Source organism: Rhopalosiphum maidis, chromosome 2, assembly GCF_003676215.2.
Source record: "Rhopalosiphum maidis isolate BTI-1 chromosome 2, ASM367621v3, whole genome shotgun sequence".
NCBI lineage: Eukaryota > Metazoa > Arthropoda > Insecta > Hemiptera > Aphididae > Rhopalosiphum > Rhopalosiphum maidis.
In genome coordinates, this window is record NC_040878.1 from 65,454,004 (window position 1) to 65,471,594 (window position 17,591).

General features: G+C 33.9%; 1 protein-coding gene across 1 annotated transcript; it reads right to left on the reverse strand.

Moving 5' to 3' along the window:
• Nucleotides 1-8,005: 8,005 nt before the first annotated feature.
• Nucleotides 8,006-17,166, reverse strand: LOC113553958 (protein TIS11). The gene is made up of 2 exons (XM_026957565.1): nucleotides 16,633-17,166; nucleotides 8,006-10,829 (listed from the first exon to the last, which is right to left on the reverse strand). The coding sequence occupies exons 1-2, from the start codon at nucleotides 16,672-16,674 to the stop codon at nucleotides 10,104-10,106; spliced, it is 768 nt and encodes a 255-aa protein (XP_026813366.1). The 5' UTR covers nucleotides 16,675-17,166; the 3' UTR covers nucleotides 8,006-10,103.
• Nucleotides 17,167-17,591: the final 425 nt, after the last annotated feature.

The following is a 17,591-nucleotide window of genomic DNA, read 5'->3' on the forward strand; positions in this document are numbered from 1 at the left end:
AAAAATATCTATTTAGGATTTAAATAAAGTTTTTATGCGTTTCGTTGAGAAGAAATAAGATAAAAATATATAAGATCATCATAATAATAAAATGGTAATGGTAAGCGTTATCGTCAAAAGTATTTGGCTGTTATTTTATTCATAATTTTTTGTTTAACATTTAATTTTTTTTTTATCATATAACTAAAGAAAAGACATATTGTCTCGTTTATTGCTATAGCACGTTGACATCAATACAAATATTATCATAAGTCCCGATGACAAAATGTTTCAGGTATAAAACAAAAAGAATAAATTCAAATTTAAATTAATTCACGTTTAATAGCTTATACACGCGCACGTATACGTAACCTATTTATTAGATGACCGTTGCTATGATATTGTATTGTCTACGATAAATTCAAGAATCTTATCGGAAGTTGAACACGGAAATAAAATACAAATCGTGTCGCAACTATCGAAAGTGTCGACGTTTTTTTTGTTCTCAAGCCTGATGGTGATGTAAAAATAATGACTGTGTCCACGATTATCATGTCCGATGACATTCTAACATCGTGATAAAATGTAGGTCGACGCTATTAGATATGAATTGTCAATGGTCGTTTACGAGAAATATTTACAGAATTTATCGGAAAAATACACTTACATTTTATACATGATATTTATTATTTATTATACCTAAATAATATTACCTGTGTGCCTGTGCGCTATGTTTATATGAATATTATAAAATAGAAAATTGTCTTTATGTTCCAGATGTGGGATATTACATTGAACTTTTTCGGAATCAGCAATAAAACTGGTTTTATTAAAAGATATTCTCATAATGAAAATATTTCGTCGAGAACCCTAAAAAAAAATATAATTTGGCGTGTATTCAATTTTGACTGCCACGTGGTTGCACGTGCGAGTGTGCGACATAATATTATTACAAAAGACCGTCTTTATCATAAGATATAGGAACATGTAATATCAAATATCTATAGTGTATATAAAAATGATAGCTAATATTAATATAGCTTATTTTGTTGATTGGAGAGTAAGAAAACATTTTTTTACAAAGGTTGTAGATTTTGATAAAAAATAATATAATTTTAAATGTATACCATATAGCATTATAAACATGTATACGCGTCATATAAATAAATGACTATTATTCGCATTTCACAAAACATCATGACGCAGTATACAAGTATAAATAAACAAAAGACACAATAATGTATCTTTATGACAAATTCCGAAGTTGGACCATGTCTTTGATAAATAAATAGTTAAACGTGTGTACATACTATTATCAATTTAAATTTTTTTGTTATTAATAATATTATATTGTTTGTTATCAGGAAAAAAATGAATTTTGACGATTTAATTTGATAATATTATAATCATTAAACATTATGTGTGTTTGTCACAAACAGTTTGTGTAATGTATAAGATACCTTATACAGTTATGCCTAATATGAATAGTTAAACGTTTTATTGTCCAATTCCCGTTGCCGAAATCAGAGTAAATCTTTAAGTTCTTAGTAATCTATATGAAGCTTTAAACCCACAAAAGGACAGCTTTAAAAAATCCTTACTTTCCTAAAATCGATCAACATGACGTATAGATAACTCAATTTACCATTATTATTGTACATTCCTTTTTTTAAACATAAACATTTTAAATTTTCAGTAATTTTGTTAACCTTATTATACCTTATAGATGCTGAATCAAGAATAGAAAAAAAATATTTATCAACTAAAAATGTTTATTATTTTATTAATATTAATTGTATGTTTGTACGAAAGAAAACCTAAGCAGTAGTATTTGGTATACACCATAGGTACATGTAAATTATTAACCAAAATATTACATTAAGTAGGTAAATTATAAGTATCCTACTAATAAGTATTTTGCAATAGTTATGCTTCTTTTTCACATTTCACAGAAACTCACAGTAATTCAATATAATCAGACAACCAATTTTAGAGGTGAATTAAAAATGTTTTATGTAATTACTAATTACAAATTAGGTAGTAAACAGGATAGTAGGTTATACTCTTATACACAAACCCGGTCAGTCGATTAGTTAATATTATGAAACAATTTCATAGATTTGTTCTATTGAATGTATTAATGTATCCAATATACGTAATTCGATTGTTCTGAATAATTTATTGCTAAAATTATTCAACTTTATTTTTGTACTGTTTATCAAAACAATGACTACAATCAGATTATTCAGATGTGTAATTTTTTTTTTTTATCTTTTATAGTTTCAACGAATGAACACGGGTCATGAACATACTCAAATGTGAACCAACTCTAAATCATATAATATCATAGTAAGTAAATAATCGAATAAATATCCTAAAATAAGCATTAACAAATGACATGCAATTTTGCATCATATATTACTCGACTTTATTAATTATTTTCAATTATTGAAATAACTAATAAGAAATATAGTTCTAGTATTGGAATTATATATGGTAGAGTAGTAAACTAAATAATATTCATAAATTTTAAATATTCGTAAAGATGATTTAAATAATTATTTATATTAATTACGAGACTAATATTGCCAATATTGGTCTACTTTAGTTGAAAATTGAAGCGCTCATCTCGACCACGTATATTGGTGGAAATACTGATCATAAATTACACAAAATTTAATGATTCAATTATTGATCATACCTTTTATAAATATAAATGATAAATTTAACATGTAGATTTAGACATACGTGAAAAACATTGAAAATTATTCGTTACCTATTAATGAACGTGTCGTATATGCGGTTTGGTACTAATATTTTTGTTTACTGTTGTCTGTTAATATAAATAATAATAATTAATCGTTACCTATTTTAGATACAGAGGTCAAATACACTGTTGATCGTATATTCACCGACTTTGAATGCGTAATGAAGTCATAAAACATTTATATTTTTTTTTCGACAGAATCAATCAAACGCATTTGTAAGCAGCACACAAAACGATTATTATGTGTAATAAGTTCAGAAAGAGTTTTTAGATAAGACGTTCAAAGATGCGTATTGCTCGTCGAAATAGTATAAGTTATCAGTGTTCAATTAAATATAGATTACGCAACTACACTGTTAAACATACTACGTGACGCCGTGACCACGTGAAGATCGGCAAATGTATGCCAAAATATTCACGTTTGTCTACTTCTGCAACACAACAGTGGTAGACGGCAATCCCTCCGCCGATATTTATATAATTATAAACAGCGTATTTTATCATTCGAAAATAATATCAAAATAGGTATAGGCAGGTGAGTACCGCTCTGTTGTACATAAGATGTCGAGCGGAACTCGTTATTGAGTACATAACTATAATAGATATTGCAACATTTGAACTCAATGATAACTATTATTGTATGCAACAAAAAATGATTTTAAGCAGACTGTCTAAATTTTGCATACCATGGTTACAAAAAAATTATTTTAATAATAATATTGGATTTGCATGAAAATTTCCGTTTTTCCTTAATCTTTTGTTTGTTTTTCCAGATTATAAAAATATTTTTAGGAATTTTTTATTCTGATCTCTTTAAAGTACAAACTAGATCTAATTTTCCATCCATAACCACCCTTAAAGTGAAAATTACAGCATTTTATCGATTTCTTATTGTGTACATGTACAAAATCACACAAAATTGTATGAACACACATCATTGAATAAAATATTAAAATAAATACTGTAGTCATCGCTCCGCTTAAAAATTTAAAGTCAAAAATTATATATTATAATTTGCAGTAGGTATAATCCATAATGTCCATTATAATTTTCTAACTTTACATAGGCTAACCCTTGAATGAAGGTGAAATACCTACAATGAGTAAATGACAAACGCCAGGGGCGTACCCAAGGGGGGTAATGCTATAGTGAATATTCTACAATATATATATTATTATCTACGTTTTAAATTCTAAATAGTTCTAACCACGAATATGTTAATTTCAGTATGTCTCTATATTATATTGTCTATTAGCTTCTTTTTGTATCTAATAATAGCATTGAATATAATAATAATTAAATAGTATTCAATATGTATTCAATTTTCATAATAAATAATAATCAATGTTATAATATTATAGCCTATAGGCATTACTACATTAACTATTATACCTTTCCATTTTTTTGGTAATAACTAATAATAATAATTCGTATTTGATTACGAAAATTAGATACATGATTAAATAATTTTCTGTCATATAGTTAAGCGAATGTTATGTTTATACTTGCACAAATATTTTCATTAGCTTAAATTGTTATGAATTACTACTGTTTCTTCTGTCAGTTGATATTTTCTTCACCTATAAGAAACAATAGCGTCCAACAAATTAATATATTTATTCAAACTAAGTATATAATATTATAAATGTGTATTAATGCAGTAGCGATTTTTGATGGATCGCAAAGCATTTATATTCATTCAATATTCATATGACAGTCCTATTTTACCAGTAACATTTAAGCCTATTTTTTTCTGAGTCCTGACGCTAGTAGATACAGCAATCATTAAAGTATTTTTTATAAAACAATAAATAATAAACATTTTATAAAATATTGAGTATTGGAATAGGTAATTTTTAAATTACATACATGAATTTTTTTATGGGCTTTGTCTAAATAAATCAAAAAAAAAATAGTTCCCCGGCAATTGCTACCTATTGGCTATTATAACCGAAAAGAAGAAGAATCCCATGGGCAGGCATGATGAGCTTGAAGTAAATGTAATTTTTATCTCACGTCAAAATTGAAAAGACGCCCAAACATTTTACTGCCACTTTTGTGGTCTAGTATAGTAGAAAAGTTTGATCCAACGAAAATTTTGGAGACCTTTTTTAAAACTGAAATGGTATCACCTCTGCTACTATTAACTATTTAATTATAGTTCATAGTACATAACATATTATTATTTATTATCTACTACACAACTATTATACACTACTATATATATTAAATCTATAATATGCATAATTATTAATAATCAATACCTTTATGGTGTATGATGTACTACACTATTTAGAACAATAATACGAAGTATTAATTAATCCAAATTCTGATTACATTATTAATTGTCTTTTCACATTTGAGTATTTGACGTAAACGATAATGATGAACAAAATAAAACAAAAAACTGTATTCGTTTTCTTCCCCGTTAATAGATTGTGTACGCCTTAATTGAATGTTAAAATTAAAATTATATACCTACCTATTCAATAGTTGTGTTTAGTTATGAACGCTACATTGAGTTCTAGTATGCGACATACATATACAATATACATTATACGTGATAATATAAATAATAATGTGAAAAGAAGATCCTACATGGTATATGCAGCTTGTCAATAGCGCACAATGCATATTGTGACTTAAGTCTTGATCCTGAGGGTTTGCGATTGTTACAATAGAAAATTAACTCGTTGAATAGTAAAAAATGCCTGTAGTCTGTATGGTTGTGTGATATGCGTTCTACGTGGTTATACCTCTTTCGCCAATTTCTGTAGCCTGCGCGTAGTTTATACACGCGTATAATGTAACAATAATAATTATGTATGATAAATAATAATTATAATGTGATGATGATGATGATGATGATGGTGATTTGTACATATTCTACTACGAAATGAATTATATTTAAAATAACACACGTATGTTTCTTAAAATACTCGCACATATTCATTTGTTCGTATACAATGTGTTCATATCGTGCCAATTATTTTTACGTCATTCCGAAAAGAGATTATAAGAGGATACTGCGATTTAAATAACAAGTACACAACTTGTATATATACGGTAAATAAGGTCGAGTGCGCTCGTAAAACTCACGTTAAGGTTCAATAACAATAATAATATGTGATATTATATCATAAATTATAATGTATTGAACGGCGATTAACGTTATTTTCTCATATATATATAAGAACATGCAATGGTTGTAATTTGTAAGCAATTAAATTTTATCGTCTAGCAAATAAAACAATATTATAACACCGACGACGACATGCTTTTTCTTATGAAAAATTAGCCGGAATTCAACAACGGCAGCGCTGAAAATAAAATACAATGCTACGGCCAGAATATACAGTGTTGGGCAGGCCGTCGTAAATTTAGGTTTTTTCTTGGGTTGGGGTCACCCTCAATCAAATAAATATTTCAATTTGTTTGGTAATGATTGTATTTTATTCATTTTTTTGGATCCTTTCCACTGAAAACATATTCTGTTTGCATCATATTATAGTACATTTTAAGGGCGTCGGCGTAAACAATACAAAATATACAATTTTATGCATGCAATTTGTTGAGTTTGAAATTGAAATTTGCTTTGTTGTCGAATCGAAAAAACTCATATAATATGCAATTAATATCACGCACACACACACACCTATTGCAATTCGACGTTGATCATTGTTGTGCCGTTGTGGGTGTATTCCACCAACGACCAGCCCGCAGTGATCCATATTGCACGTGGGTTATACGGACAAAACCAAAAGTAACAGGTTTCGTATCGTATTTATATGGGTAATATTATTTTTACTGATTATAATATATTGTATAATTTTTAATACTATACTATGCGTGAAACCCGAATTAAAAAACTTGCATCATAATTATTTTAGTAATCGAGTCTGCAACGGCAGTAGCGCGTAGCTCTTCTTATTAGGTGTGAAGTACGATTGCCCCCCCCCCACTCGGGCCAATTCACAATATACCTACAATCGCTCGTATAGAACCGGCCGAATATCGCAATCGGGGCCCGACCGATTGACAGGCAATTCACACGTTTTTTTTTACGCTTTGCATAATCATAATACATTATTTGTCAAACCGATCAGTTTCGGATTATTTTATAGGTTTTAAGTAGAAATACCTATACGTTCTTTCGCGTTCAACGACCGAAAAACCTTGTCGCGCATGCTTCGAACACAAGTTTTTTGTGTGTTTGTGGGGGGGGGAGGACCGTTCTCGTTTCAAGTGTTCGAGTATATGAATTTTACTGTAAAACTAAGCGACGATCGTCGTAAATCTATAAAGCTAGTGTGATATATGTATGTCGTATATTATTATAATAATTTAATATAACATGGCAAATCGCAGCATCATCGTATATAATACAATATCGCTATCATTGCGATTCGCGGCGTGCGCACGCGCGCGCGTGTTATGACGACAACGACGACGACGACTAAACGCGGAAAGCCTCGGGCGCACGATGCGATTAAAAAGTAATAGGGATAAAAACCACTTTCCCCGGCACAAGCGATCCGGTGCGTAACACGTATTACGTAAGACAGCCGTTCACTGCTACTACACTTACTACTATTACTATTTAGTATTTACTATATATCACTATATCACACTCTATACACGTATTATACCGGTCTATACCACGCCATTATATATCATATAATACTTGTATAACAATAATAACACGCGTATACCTACTATAGTCCTACTTACATATCATAGCCCGTGTATGGGTCGTATCCACATTGCCGGTGTCCCCCTTCCACCGGAATCGTGTTTGCGTATTGTTTACGCCGCGAAATCACTTCCTCTTTCCCATAATATTATACAAATACATTATCGCTGTGAATTATTGGTCGTACACGACCGGCACTGTTCGTGTGCCGCCATTTTAATAATAACATTATACATATTAATATTGTGATATAGGCGGAAAGGAACGGCGGCCAACTATAATTATAATGCTATACGCTATTTAATAAAAGATGTATAATATACAGAGGTGTATGTGGTAGTTGTCACCGTATATTCTTAAACCGTGATTTCGTTGCGTGGGTAACCAGTGATGACGGGCCAATACTAATATTATTATTTTTTTTTGTAACGCTACAACGGCACTGCGCACATAACCGGACAGCAAGGCTTTAATACCTTAATGAACAACACTTGAGAGGATGAGGTTATATAGGCAAACTGAATAAAACAATACAAAAGAGGTTTTATTTTTTTTATCGATATATTTTTATTATTACTTTTTTCGTTTTCACTATCAACCAAACACACGTTATAATATTAATAATAATATAATAATAATAAAAATAAGAGTAATACAAAACGAGTTTGTCGAGATGACACTGGTATAATAATTAAGTACAATTTCGATAGAACACACGTGATACATACATTATGTGTGTATAAAATAGGTATTATTTTATCAACATTACCAAAAGACAAAGACAATTAATTTTTTTGTTATACATCAAATAGCAGAACAACATAAGAGTAGCTGACGAGGGTTGGCTAAATACATAAATATAGAAAAAAATAAATAAAAACTCAATACAATATAATCGATTTTTTAAAAAATATTAAAAGTACAAAAAGAACGACTGGGGAGGTACGTTCTGCCAAAATAATAAATTAATAAATTACGATTCTACGGTATAGTAAATACGAGCTTAACACACGAATACAAATAAAAAGATAAATAAGTCACACACGACGAGCACATGATACACAAAAAAGTTTGAGTCGAGTCGAGTCAACTCTGCACAGGACACCGATAGGAGGATTGGAAAAGATTGCGTAATTTTTTTTTTTCACAAACTTACGCGGATCAGACATAAAACATTAATAATGTATAAATTAAATCGATTTGAGTTCCAGCAAAACGGGTTGATAATATTTCTTTTTTATTGTACGAAACATTAAAAAAAACGGCGTGTACACACACACACACATCTACGACTTAAGATTTACACGCGTTACTACATTGCATAGAATGGATGGCGCGCGTATGGTAGGTGCATTGAGGCATGTATATATGTACATAATAAATAATATAATAATATTAAAGTTGTTATGAGTCGGTCAGCGTGCGCATAGAATAATATTAATAATAATAATTAAATAAATACAATTTTTTTTAGTTTTTTTTTTTTTTTTAGTAAAGTTATATGAATAATAGTTATAAAAAGAGGATTAATAATAAAAAATAATAATAATTATAACATTGAAGTCAGTTTGATGTAGGTATAGTAATAATTATAATAATAATAATAATAATAATAATGGTTCGCCGCACGCGTGCGAACGCAATACGTACGTACTGGCGTGGTCGTCCGCGGGCAGTACCGTTCTAAAGGACAAATTCTGGGGAAAACGCAAGTGGCGCCGAGCGCAGCGGTCTGACGGCACGTACACCGGTACAGATCCGGAAAAACGCGACTTCCGGCCAGTTTCCGGTCGCAATCAAACGCCGCCGCGCTCGGCGCCCGCCCGGTTTTTTATCCTTCAGAAATGTTCCCCGTACAACGCTTAAGGCCCGCCGACGACGCGGTCACGCCGACCACTTCGTATCACGTCCGTATACGCGCGGTCAAAATAATATTAATAATAATAATAATAAAAAAATAATAACGGCACCCCGCGCTGTACGACGGGGTGCACCGGTTAACGCGGACCAAAAACTAATGCTAAATAACATAATAATAATAATAATAATATACGGGGGGTATAGTAATTAATAAGTAATAATAATAAAATTAATAAGAATAAATCGTGTAAAATCGTTACGGGCGTATCATAATATTATGGTTATCGGTTTCTTTTTCTTTCAATAACGCGTGCGCGCGCGTAGTTTACAGGAGAGAGTGAGTGAGGAGTCTGCGAGTGGGGAAATGGAAGAGAAAGACGAGTATAATATGTGTGTGTGCGAATACGATAGGAATGATTACATATAGTGTAGTAATATAGCGTACCTATACATATATATATATATATATATGTGTATATTATATATGTATATAGATATAGTACACGTACAACATAATAATATTACATAAGTTAAGCGTAAGTATAAAAATTCGGAACATCAGAATAATAATATCATATAATTGTCTGTAAAACGAACGCCGTTAGTTGTAAAAAAAAAAAAAAAAGAAAGAAAAAAATACTAAATTAATTAACGAGTAATATAATTTAAACTATGTACAAGACTGTTATCACGTTTTGGTATATTATATAAAAAAAAAAAATTAGAACAATGTGGCAACGGCCGATGGGCGGGGGAGGGGTTGGCGATGGATGGGATGAGGGGGGGAGGCGGAGGGGAAGCCGCTCAGAACCCGTAGAAACCGAAATCTGGTTCGCTGAGGCGGCGCGACGGCGGTATGACCGTGGCCGGAACGTGGAACGAGAACACGTCACCGGTGGCCGGCGGAGAGCCGGACAGCCTGTTGAACACCGGTAATCGGCCCTCGGGCGACTGGGGCGGCGTGAACATGCTGTCTAACATGCCAAGCCCGAGGTCGGCCAGCGAGCCACCGTCGCTGCCGATGCCGGACGACGACGATGTGGACAGCGGCGGCGAAGCGGGCGACGCCGGCTGGATGTAACCGTCTCCCTTGTGCACGAAATGGCACCGTTGACCGTACGGGCAGTAACCGGCCGAGTTGAACGAGCGGCACGGTTCGGTCTTGTACTTGGGGTGCCGGAACACGGGGCGCAGATCCTGTTCGCCGTGCGCGAACTGACACTTGTCGCCGTACGCGCACTTGATTTTCTCGATGTACTGGCGGCACATTTCCGTCTTGTACCGCGAACCCATCGGTGCCTGCGGCGGCAATTGCTGTTGGTCCTGCTGCAGTTGCTGTTGCTGAGGCTGTTGTTGCTGTTGCTTACCGGATCCGTTGCCACCGCGACGACCCTGTCCCTGGCGGCGTCTGGGCTCCGACGACACGGATCCCTGGTTGCTGCCGCTACTGTTGCTGCTGCCCGTCGACGACACCATCTCTTGCCACCAATGTTCCACTTCCGTGGCCACTGCGCGCGGTCGATTTTGTGTCTGCGCAAAAAAAAAAAATACACGATTAAATACGCGTATAATAATATTATGATTTTTTACAAGTTACGATCAATGAATGCATAATATTCGATGCGGGACGACCCGGTAGGGAGAAACGTGAGAGGTGGCCATAGAATATTTATAATAAAATAAATGTTATATAAGTATATTATTATAGGACATAGGTACTCGAGCGATGCGGTGCGTAAAGAGAAACCGAGTTTTATTTTAATTTTATAATAACGCGATCATCGTATTACAAGTTACAACATATACGTACAGTCGGACCAGTATCAAGTTGTTAGTTGGGAAATATTACAAAAGAGTGTTTTTGATTTTTCCTACGTTCGCCTGTTGAGTTTTGATTCTGCTTTTCTCTCTATTATGCAACAAAATACTTCGCGACGCCAATTAAGCAGGCTCGATTTTTTTATTTACCAATAATGCAGTTATTCCTCTGTACAATGGAGTAATAACGAAAATAATATCTGTGTCTAAATGAGGTTGCCGCTTAATAATTTCCCAGATAAAACATAATATTTTAACTATAAAAATCCCTAACAGTGAAAAGAATACATACTTCAGTAATTGTATTAACAACGCAGATTACTAGACCGCCAAACTATCTATCTATATCGACTAATTATAACTAAATATGAATTGTATATTTGTATCTATATTGTTTATTTTTCAGAAGAATTTATTCAAAATTTTGTAGTACACACCTAATGAAATATTGTATTAACAATAGTTATACTTTGACATCTATTTGGTCTGAGATAATTCCCATAATGGAATATTGCAAGATTTCGAGAAGAATAATGTACTGTTATAATCATTTTTATCGTTTTTAGGCTTAAGTAAAATTACTACGTGTGTAATTCTGTAATAATATTTTTCCCGCACACGGCACATCAGCATATGTTTAAGATAGCTGATAATTATTTATCAGTAGATTGCACGTGTTGTGATAAACGAATATTTTGATACATACGACAAAAATGATTAATTTACGTTTTAAATATATAATCACAATTCAACATAGGAACACACATTTGTAAAGAAATACACAAATTGATATTACATATCAATTGTCGGGTTCACATAATAAGATACATAACAAGGTAAAAAAAAATGATATTTTTTTAGTCATCGCGTCGCACACGAGATTTATTTGCATTCACTTCCTTCACATAAACGTCATTCAAACACACATTGTTATGAACAAAAAAATCCTCTTTATTTTCAAATTTCTTCCAATAATATTATTGCAATTGATGTAATCATTTTCGGTATACTAGACGGAGGGTTCTTTCCATACACATGCACATCCGGTCATTATCTATAAGGTACAAACTACACATACGGAGAACTGTCTAGACAGACAAAAACATTGCACACGTGACATTGGTAATTTATAAGCATTTGTATTGTTTTTTTTTGCATTTCAACAGATGATAGTCGTAAACCGAGATATGGAAAACATAAAAGGATAACTCGCAAACGTATACAAACATTACTCATAACTCATAACTGCCATTCCTCGTGGTACACTTAAAACAAAAAAATCAAAAAATACAAGACAACTCTAATAACGAAAGCCAAAAAAAGGCCAATACTTTTAATGTTTGAAATTCGTATAATGCATGATTTTCAATGGAGAATAAAAAAGAATAACAAGGTAATATTTACATATTATAATAAACGATACCTTTTGTTGTGGCTTGATTTTACTAATTTATTTGACATTAACATATTTCTTGTGACCTACTAATTTTCAGAATAACTGCGTAAACAAAACGGATTAATCGCCCAATAAATTATCATTAATATATTTTACAAATTAAGGATAAATCATAGACTAGACGTTTATAATAACTTACATTATACAAATAATACAACTATTATGACAATATGACATAATTATCAGCGATTCCAGAAATAGATCACTAATCTGAAGATATAATTTTCATAAAGACAATAATATATTGTTTTCATTGAAAATTAATAATAATTATACGTTTAGTGTATGGAGACTATGCATTTTGTTTCGTGTAAATAAAAATGTACGAAATCAAAACAAAGACAATTTTTATTCATGATACTATTTTGTCATCTGTAAGAGTTTCGCCTGGTTTTATACCGTGACTACATTCTTAACTATTATATTGGTTTTTTGTCCAATAACGAAAATATGCGCAGACACAGATATTACAACAAACGGACACGGTCAGTGTTTAGAAAGTGAAAATATAACCGGTGCGGTCTTGAACGGTGTTGCATAAGGCTGTTGCGATACTACACACGCACACACAATATTTTCACGTGTAGTAACAAAAAAGAAAAAAATTATCATCGTTTATTGTGTCCCACACCGATAAGTCCGAAAAAAATTACGATGACGTTTATACATTACATCAGTATTCTCTCTTTTTAATCTATTTTTATATTCCCTTCAAGACGTTGCCGATCATGTTGATGTCGTGGGAAACACGTCACACATACACACACATACGATGCAAACACACACACACACAAATGTATGCGATTACGCGACAACTTCGAGAAGGACGAAGAAAGTGAACAAATAAAATATTCAAGTAACTTGAAGAAAAAAACGACATAGCAGAGTGCAAAATTTATGTCATCCACAAAATACGCTCGCCAAAATAACGCAACACATTGTCAGTAAGTGAAGATGTAGTCAAATTAAGCGCTAACCCAAAATGTTATTGAATTGATAATGATTACCCATTGTCACCGTCTACAAATCATACCCACATATAATATTATTAATATACACACACACATTATATGTATGTAGGGCGGACGGGCGTCTTCTTGTGTATACGATTTTTTAGTGACAAGGTCGTGTACTGTGTTTGTGTATGCAATATTGTACACAGCGGTAACTACTACCGGGATAGCGTTTATACATAATTTAATAATACCTAATCAGAGTAGGTAATAATAATAATTCAATTATACGGGATATGCAAGTTTTTACTTCTCTAGGGAAGGAGGAGCGATTATTCAGTACCTATTTGAGTTAACATTTTTCAACCACATCATCGTTCTTGCTACAGGTAGGTTATGTTAAAAAGCCAAAAAAAATTGGGAGACAGTGGTAATTTTTTATTTAATCGAAATTCCTTTAAGCTTGCAGCTGCCCACGTGTTATTCATGCATGAACCGCATTGTATAAATGATCGACGGGTCTCAATGCGGTTTGTTCGCGCGGGGTGAGGTGGTGATGGCAGTGGCGGCGGCGGCGACGACAACTTCCTGGTCGTAAACAGCGAATTTCCTTTCTCTTGTTTCTTTCACATGTGTGACCCCCCCGGGGGCAAGGACGTGTTCGATAACCTAAACGTCCTAAACTATCAATCGTTCGTCCTTATTTTTATTGCTGCTTTTTCTAAAATTCACGATAACAATTAACAATACATATAATAGTATTACTAAATAGTATTGAACATTGGATACAACAAACAATATGGAGCCATATACCAATAAAGGTACCTAATGTCTGTGTTTGAACATTATTCAGTCGCTTTTTAACACGCGATCGTCCCCCACAGACAAAACACACTTATTATTTATATGAAACGCAACGCACTCCGGTACTTCTTCGAACCAAATAAAAACGTTAATTTATCTCTTTTCGTTTACCTAAATACTAGGTGTATACATAAAGTACGACTACATTATGTATTATTTGTGTATTATATTTTCTATACTGGCTAACAATGCGGGTCGATGACATCATGATGATCTTGAAGTATCTTTATTTTTTTAATCCAATATCAATCCAAGATAATAGTTTTTTCGTATTTACAGCTTGAAATTAATTTAAAGTGTATCAAAAACTGTGTTTGATCATCGATTATGGGATTTGAAACGTGACAATAGGATTTATGAGAAAATTGTGGTTGTTTGGTTTTGTTTGTTTTTGGTGAAACATTGTCTTAACGGTTTTCCCAAGAACAGAGAAAACCGGAAGACTAACGTATAACGGAGGAGTCTCGAACCGTGACCACTTTCGATTTTTATGAAATCATACAACCGACTGGTTAATTTACTTATTCAACAATTCGAAATCATTATTATTCTAATATATCTTATCTCGTTGAGGATTTTGATTGGAGCACTTAAACGGTGTAAATAGCAAAGATGTAAACACGCAATGAGGATGAGCTATCTAAATCGATAAAAATAAATTACGATATACAAAATGTTCGGTATTACCGTGACCTTAAGAGTTTATCGCTCTAACGAAACACAAAAAGTATAATACCTGCTCTCGTTATTGAGTATATATATATGATATATTACTGTAAACGTAACAAACGACAAAATCGGATTATGAAATATATTTTTATTTTTATATGAAAATTTGATTTTCTCCATATTAATAATAACATTTTTGGTCAAATAAATTTCAATCAGTGGGAGAGAATCATCGTCAAAGCCTCAAGGTAATAGAAACTTGTGTATAGTACTGCAAGTATAAACCATACTATATTACTACACTTATAGTAACGTAGTAAACACAATCAATTGGCCGAGTGCATTCAGTACTAGTAGGGACAAACACGATACAATCAAACGAGATGGCCTTCACAATGTTATAATGCGTACCTAAAATGTCAAACGGAGACCAATCAAACGTTCTTGGCCTTTAAAGCCGGACAACACATTATCAATTATATAATCACGTGTGCTCTTGTGTACCCGTGTGGTGTACTGGTGTGTGGGGATCGGAAAAAAACCTGTTGGAATAGAAGATGTATGTGTGCACATACGGTGGTCGTTGTGCTTTGTGCATGTGAGCAAGACGAAGTATAACGAGAGCGGGCGGAGGGGGGGCGGACCCTTGCTGAGCACATAAAGGGGATCGAACAGGTGGTTGCTGTGAAGGACTAATACCACCCGAAGATTCTGTCGACCCTTTGGGTAGATAAGGGAACGAGTAGAAAAACGAGAGAATAAAACTACAAACAAGAGGTTTACATATTACACACGCACGCACGTGTGTGTGTGTGTGTGTGTACAGATGATTTTTCGTTATTGTGTTTGCGCAGCACAAAAGCAGACAAAGATGCACCGAAAACATTATCAATAGGTCACAAACCTTATGGGCCTAAAACAATTAAACCCGAAATAAAAAATGAGTTGCCTGCCGATAACAGCCAATATCCATTTGACGTCTACGAATATGTTTCAGAATAATATACTTGTGCGCGTTTTAAAAAAAAAAAAAATTATTATTATTCATAGGGTTTGTAACTTGTAAATCATTATACCTAACCTGTTGGCCAATTAAAACGACTCCGTTATCGCAGTAGAACACGTGATTAGTGGTGCCAGTAGGACCGCATCAGAGAAAACGATCGTACAACAAAAATTCAGTATTTATTATTAATATTAATATTTATAATTTGTATTGATATATCATTGTGACGCACGTCGCCGCGGTGTTTCGACGTCAATGCTCTCGCGACGAAGAGGTCCGACCCAACATTGATGACAGGGTGTTGGTGGGGATCCGCTAACGATACCGTACGTTACAATTATAACATCTAAAACAAAAGCCCACCAACAAGCACGTGGCTCACATGGTCGTCCGGCAACGTGCTTTACGCGCGTACTCCGTCACCGCACGTAATACACCGACTCTACTTTCATCATTATCGCGGCGATTGGGCATAATAACTTGAATGTTTTATTATACTCATGTTATTAATTGTATTATTATTATCAATTAATTATCGTTGATTAGTGTATACGGTGTTGTTTTTACCTTGGCGACTGTTTCTCCACTGTTGAACAACGAGTTGGTCATTTTTCACGTTGATTGTCAAACTTTTCTGTTTACTTGAATAGTTCTGCGACGCACTCGTTTTATTATTTCGTTTTTAATAAATAATAAATCGATTTACCGTTGGCTATTTTCAGCGCGTTTCGTGCAAAAAAAAACCGAATCGGAAAACAAAACAACACTTTGATTATTATATAACAATATATATATGACAATACTATGTGTATATTTAAATACAATATTATTGTTAAAATAATAAAATTATTATGTAATGCGTAACACTGGGCGATTTCGCGTAATGAACAACGACTTTGCCAATCGACGACTGTGGTCAAGAGGTACAAAAAACAATTGTGTATTACGATTGTATATCGAATCGAAAAGCTCGCGCATTCGTTGTCGCTAAAAATATACTAAAAACGCCGTGTGATGATTTGCGTGCAAGAAGCGTGTTTGTCTCGTTGGGGACGCGTGTGTGCGTACGTGCCGATCGCGTTATTCGGACTGACGATCGTAGTACGCGGAGGAACAGTTGAGATCGGCCGCGGCGTGTTGGCCGCCGCCCGACAGCCGGACTAGTTTGCCCCCCACCCCGCCGCCGCGCACCGCTACGCTCGCGACAACGTCTTCGCGTCGAACCCTCTCTCACAGCCGCCGCACCGCGACCGCCCACCCGCCGTATCCGACCAGCCGCCGACGATCGTGTGCGTTTTCTCTGCGCCGCACGTTATTGCGCACCACCCCTCGCTCGGTCCCCCCCCACCCAACCTGTTCAAGGTCGCCGCCACCGCACAGATGATAATATTATTATCGTCGTGTGTACAATGTACGTTGTCTCGCGTCACGTGTTTTCGAGGAGCCTACCGCCGCCTCCGCCGTTGGCTTGACGCTCGCCACTCCCCAACCCCCCGAGCAATACGGAAGTGTTTGATAGCCATTTA

Bases quoted from the DNA above. Each gene is read 5' to 3' on its own strand.
- LOC113553958 (XM_026957565.1), bottom strand. From the start codon at position 16,674: ATGACCAACTCGTTGTTCAACAGTGGAGAAACAGTCGCCAAG. The intron at 10,830-16,632 runs GTAAAAACAACA...TTTTTTGCGCAG, and splicing joins GTGGAGAAACAGTCGCCAAG to ACACAAAATCGACCGCGCGC.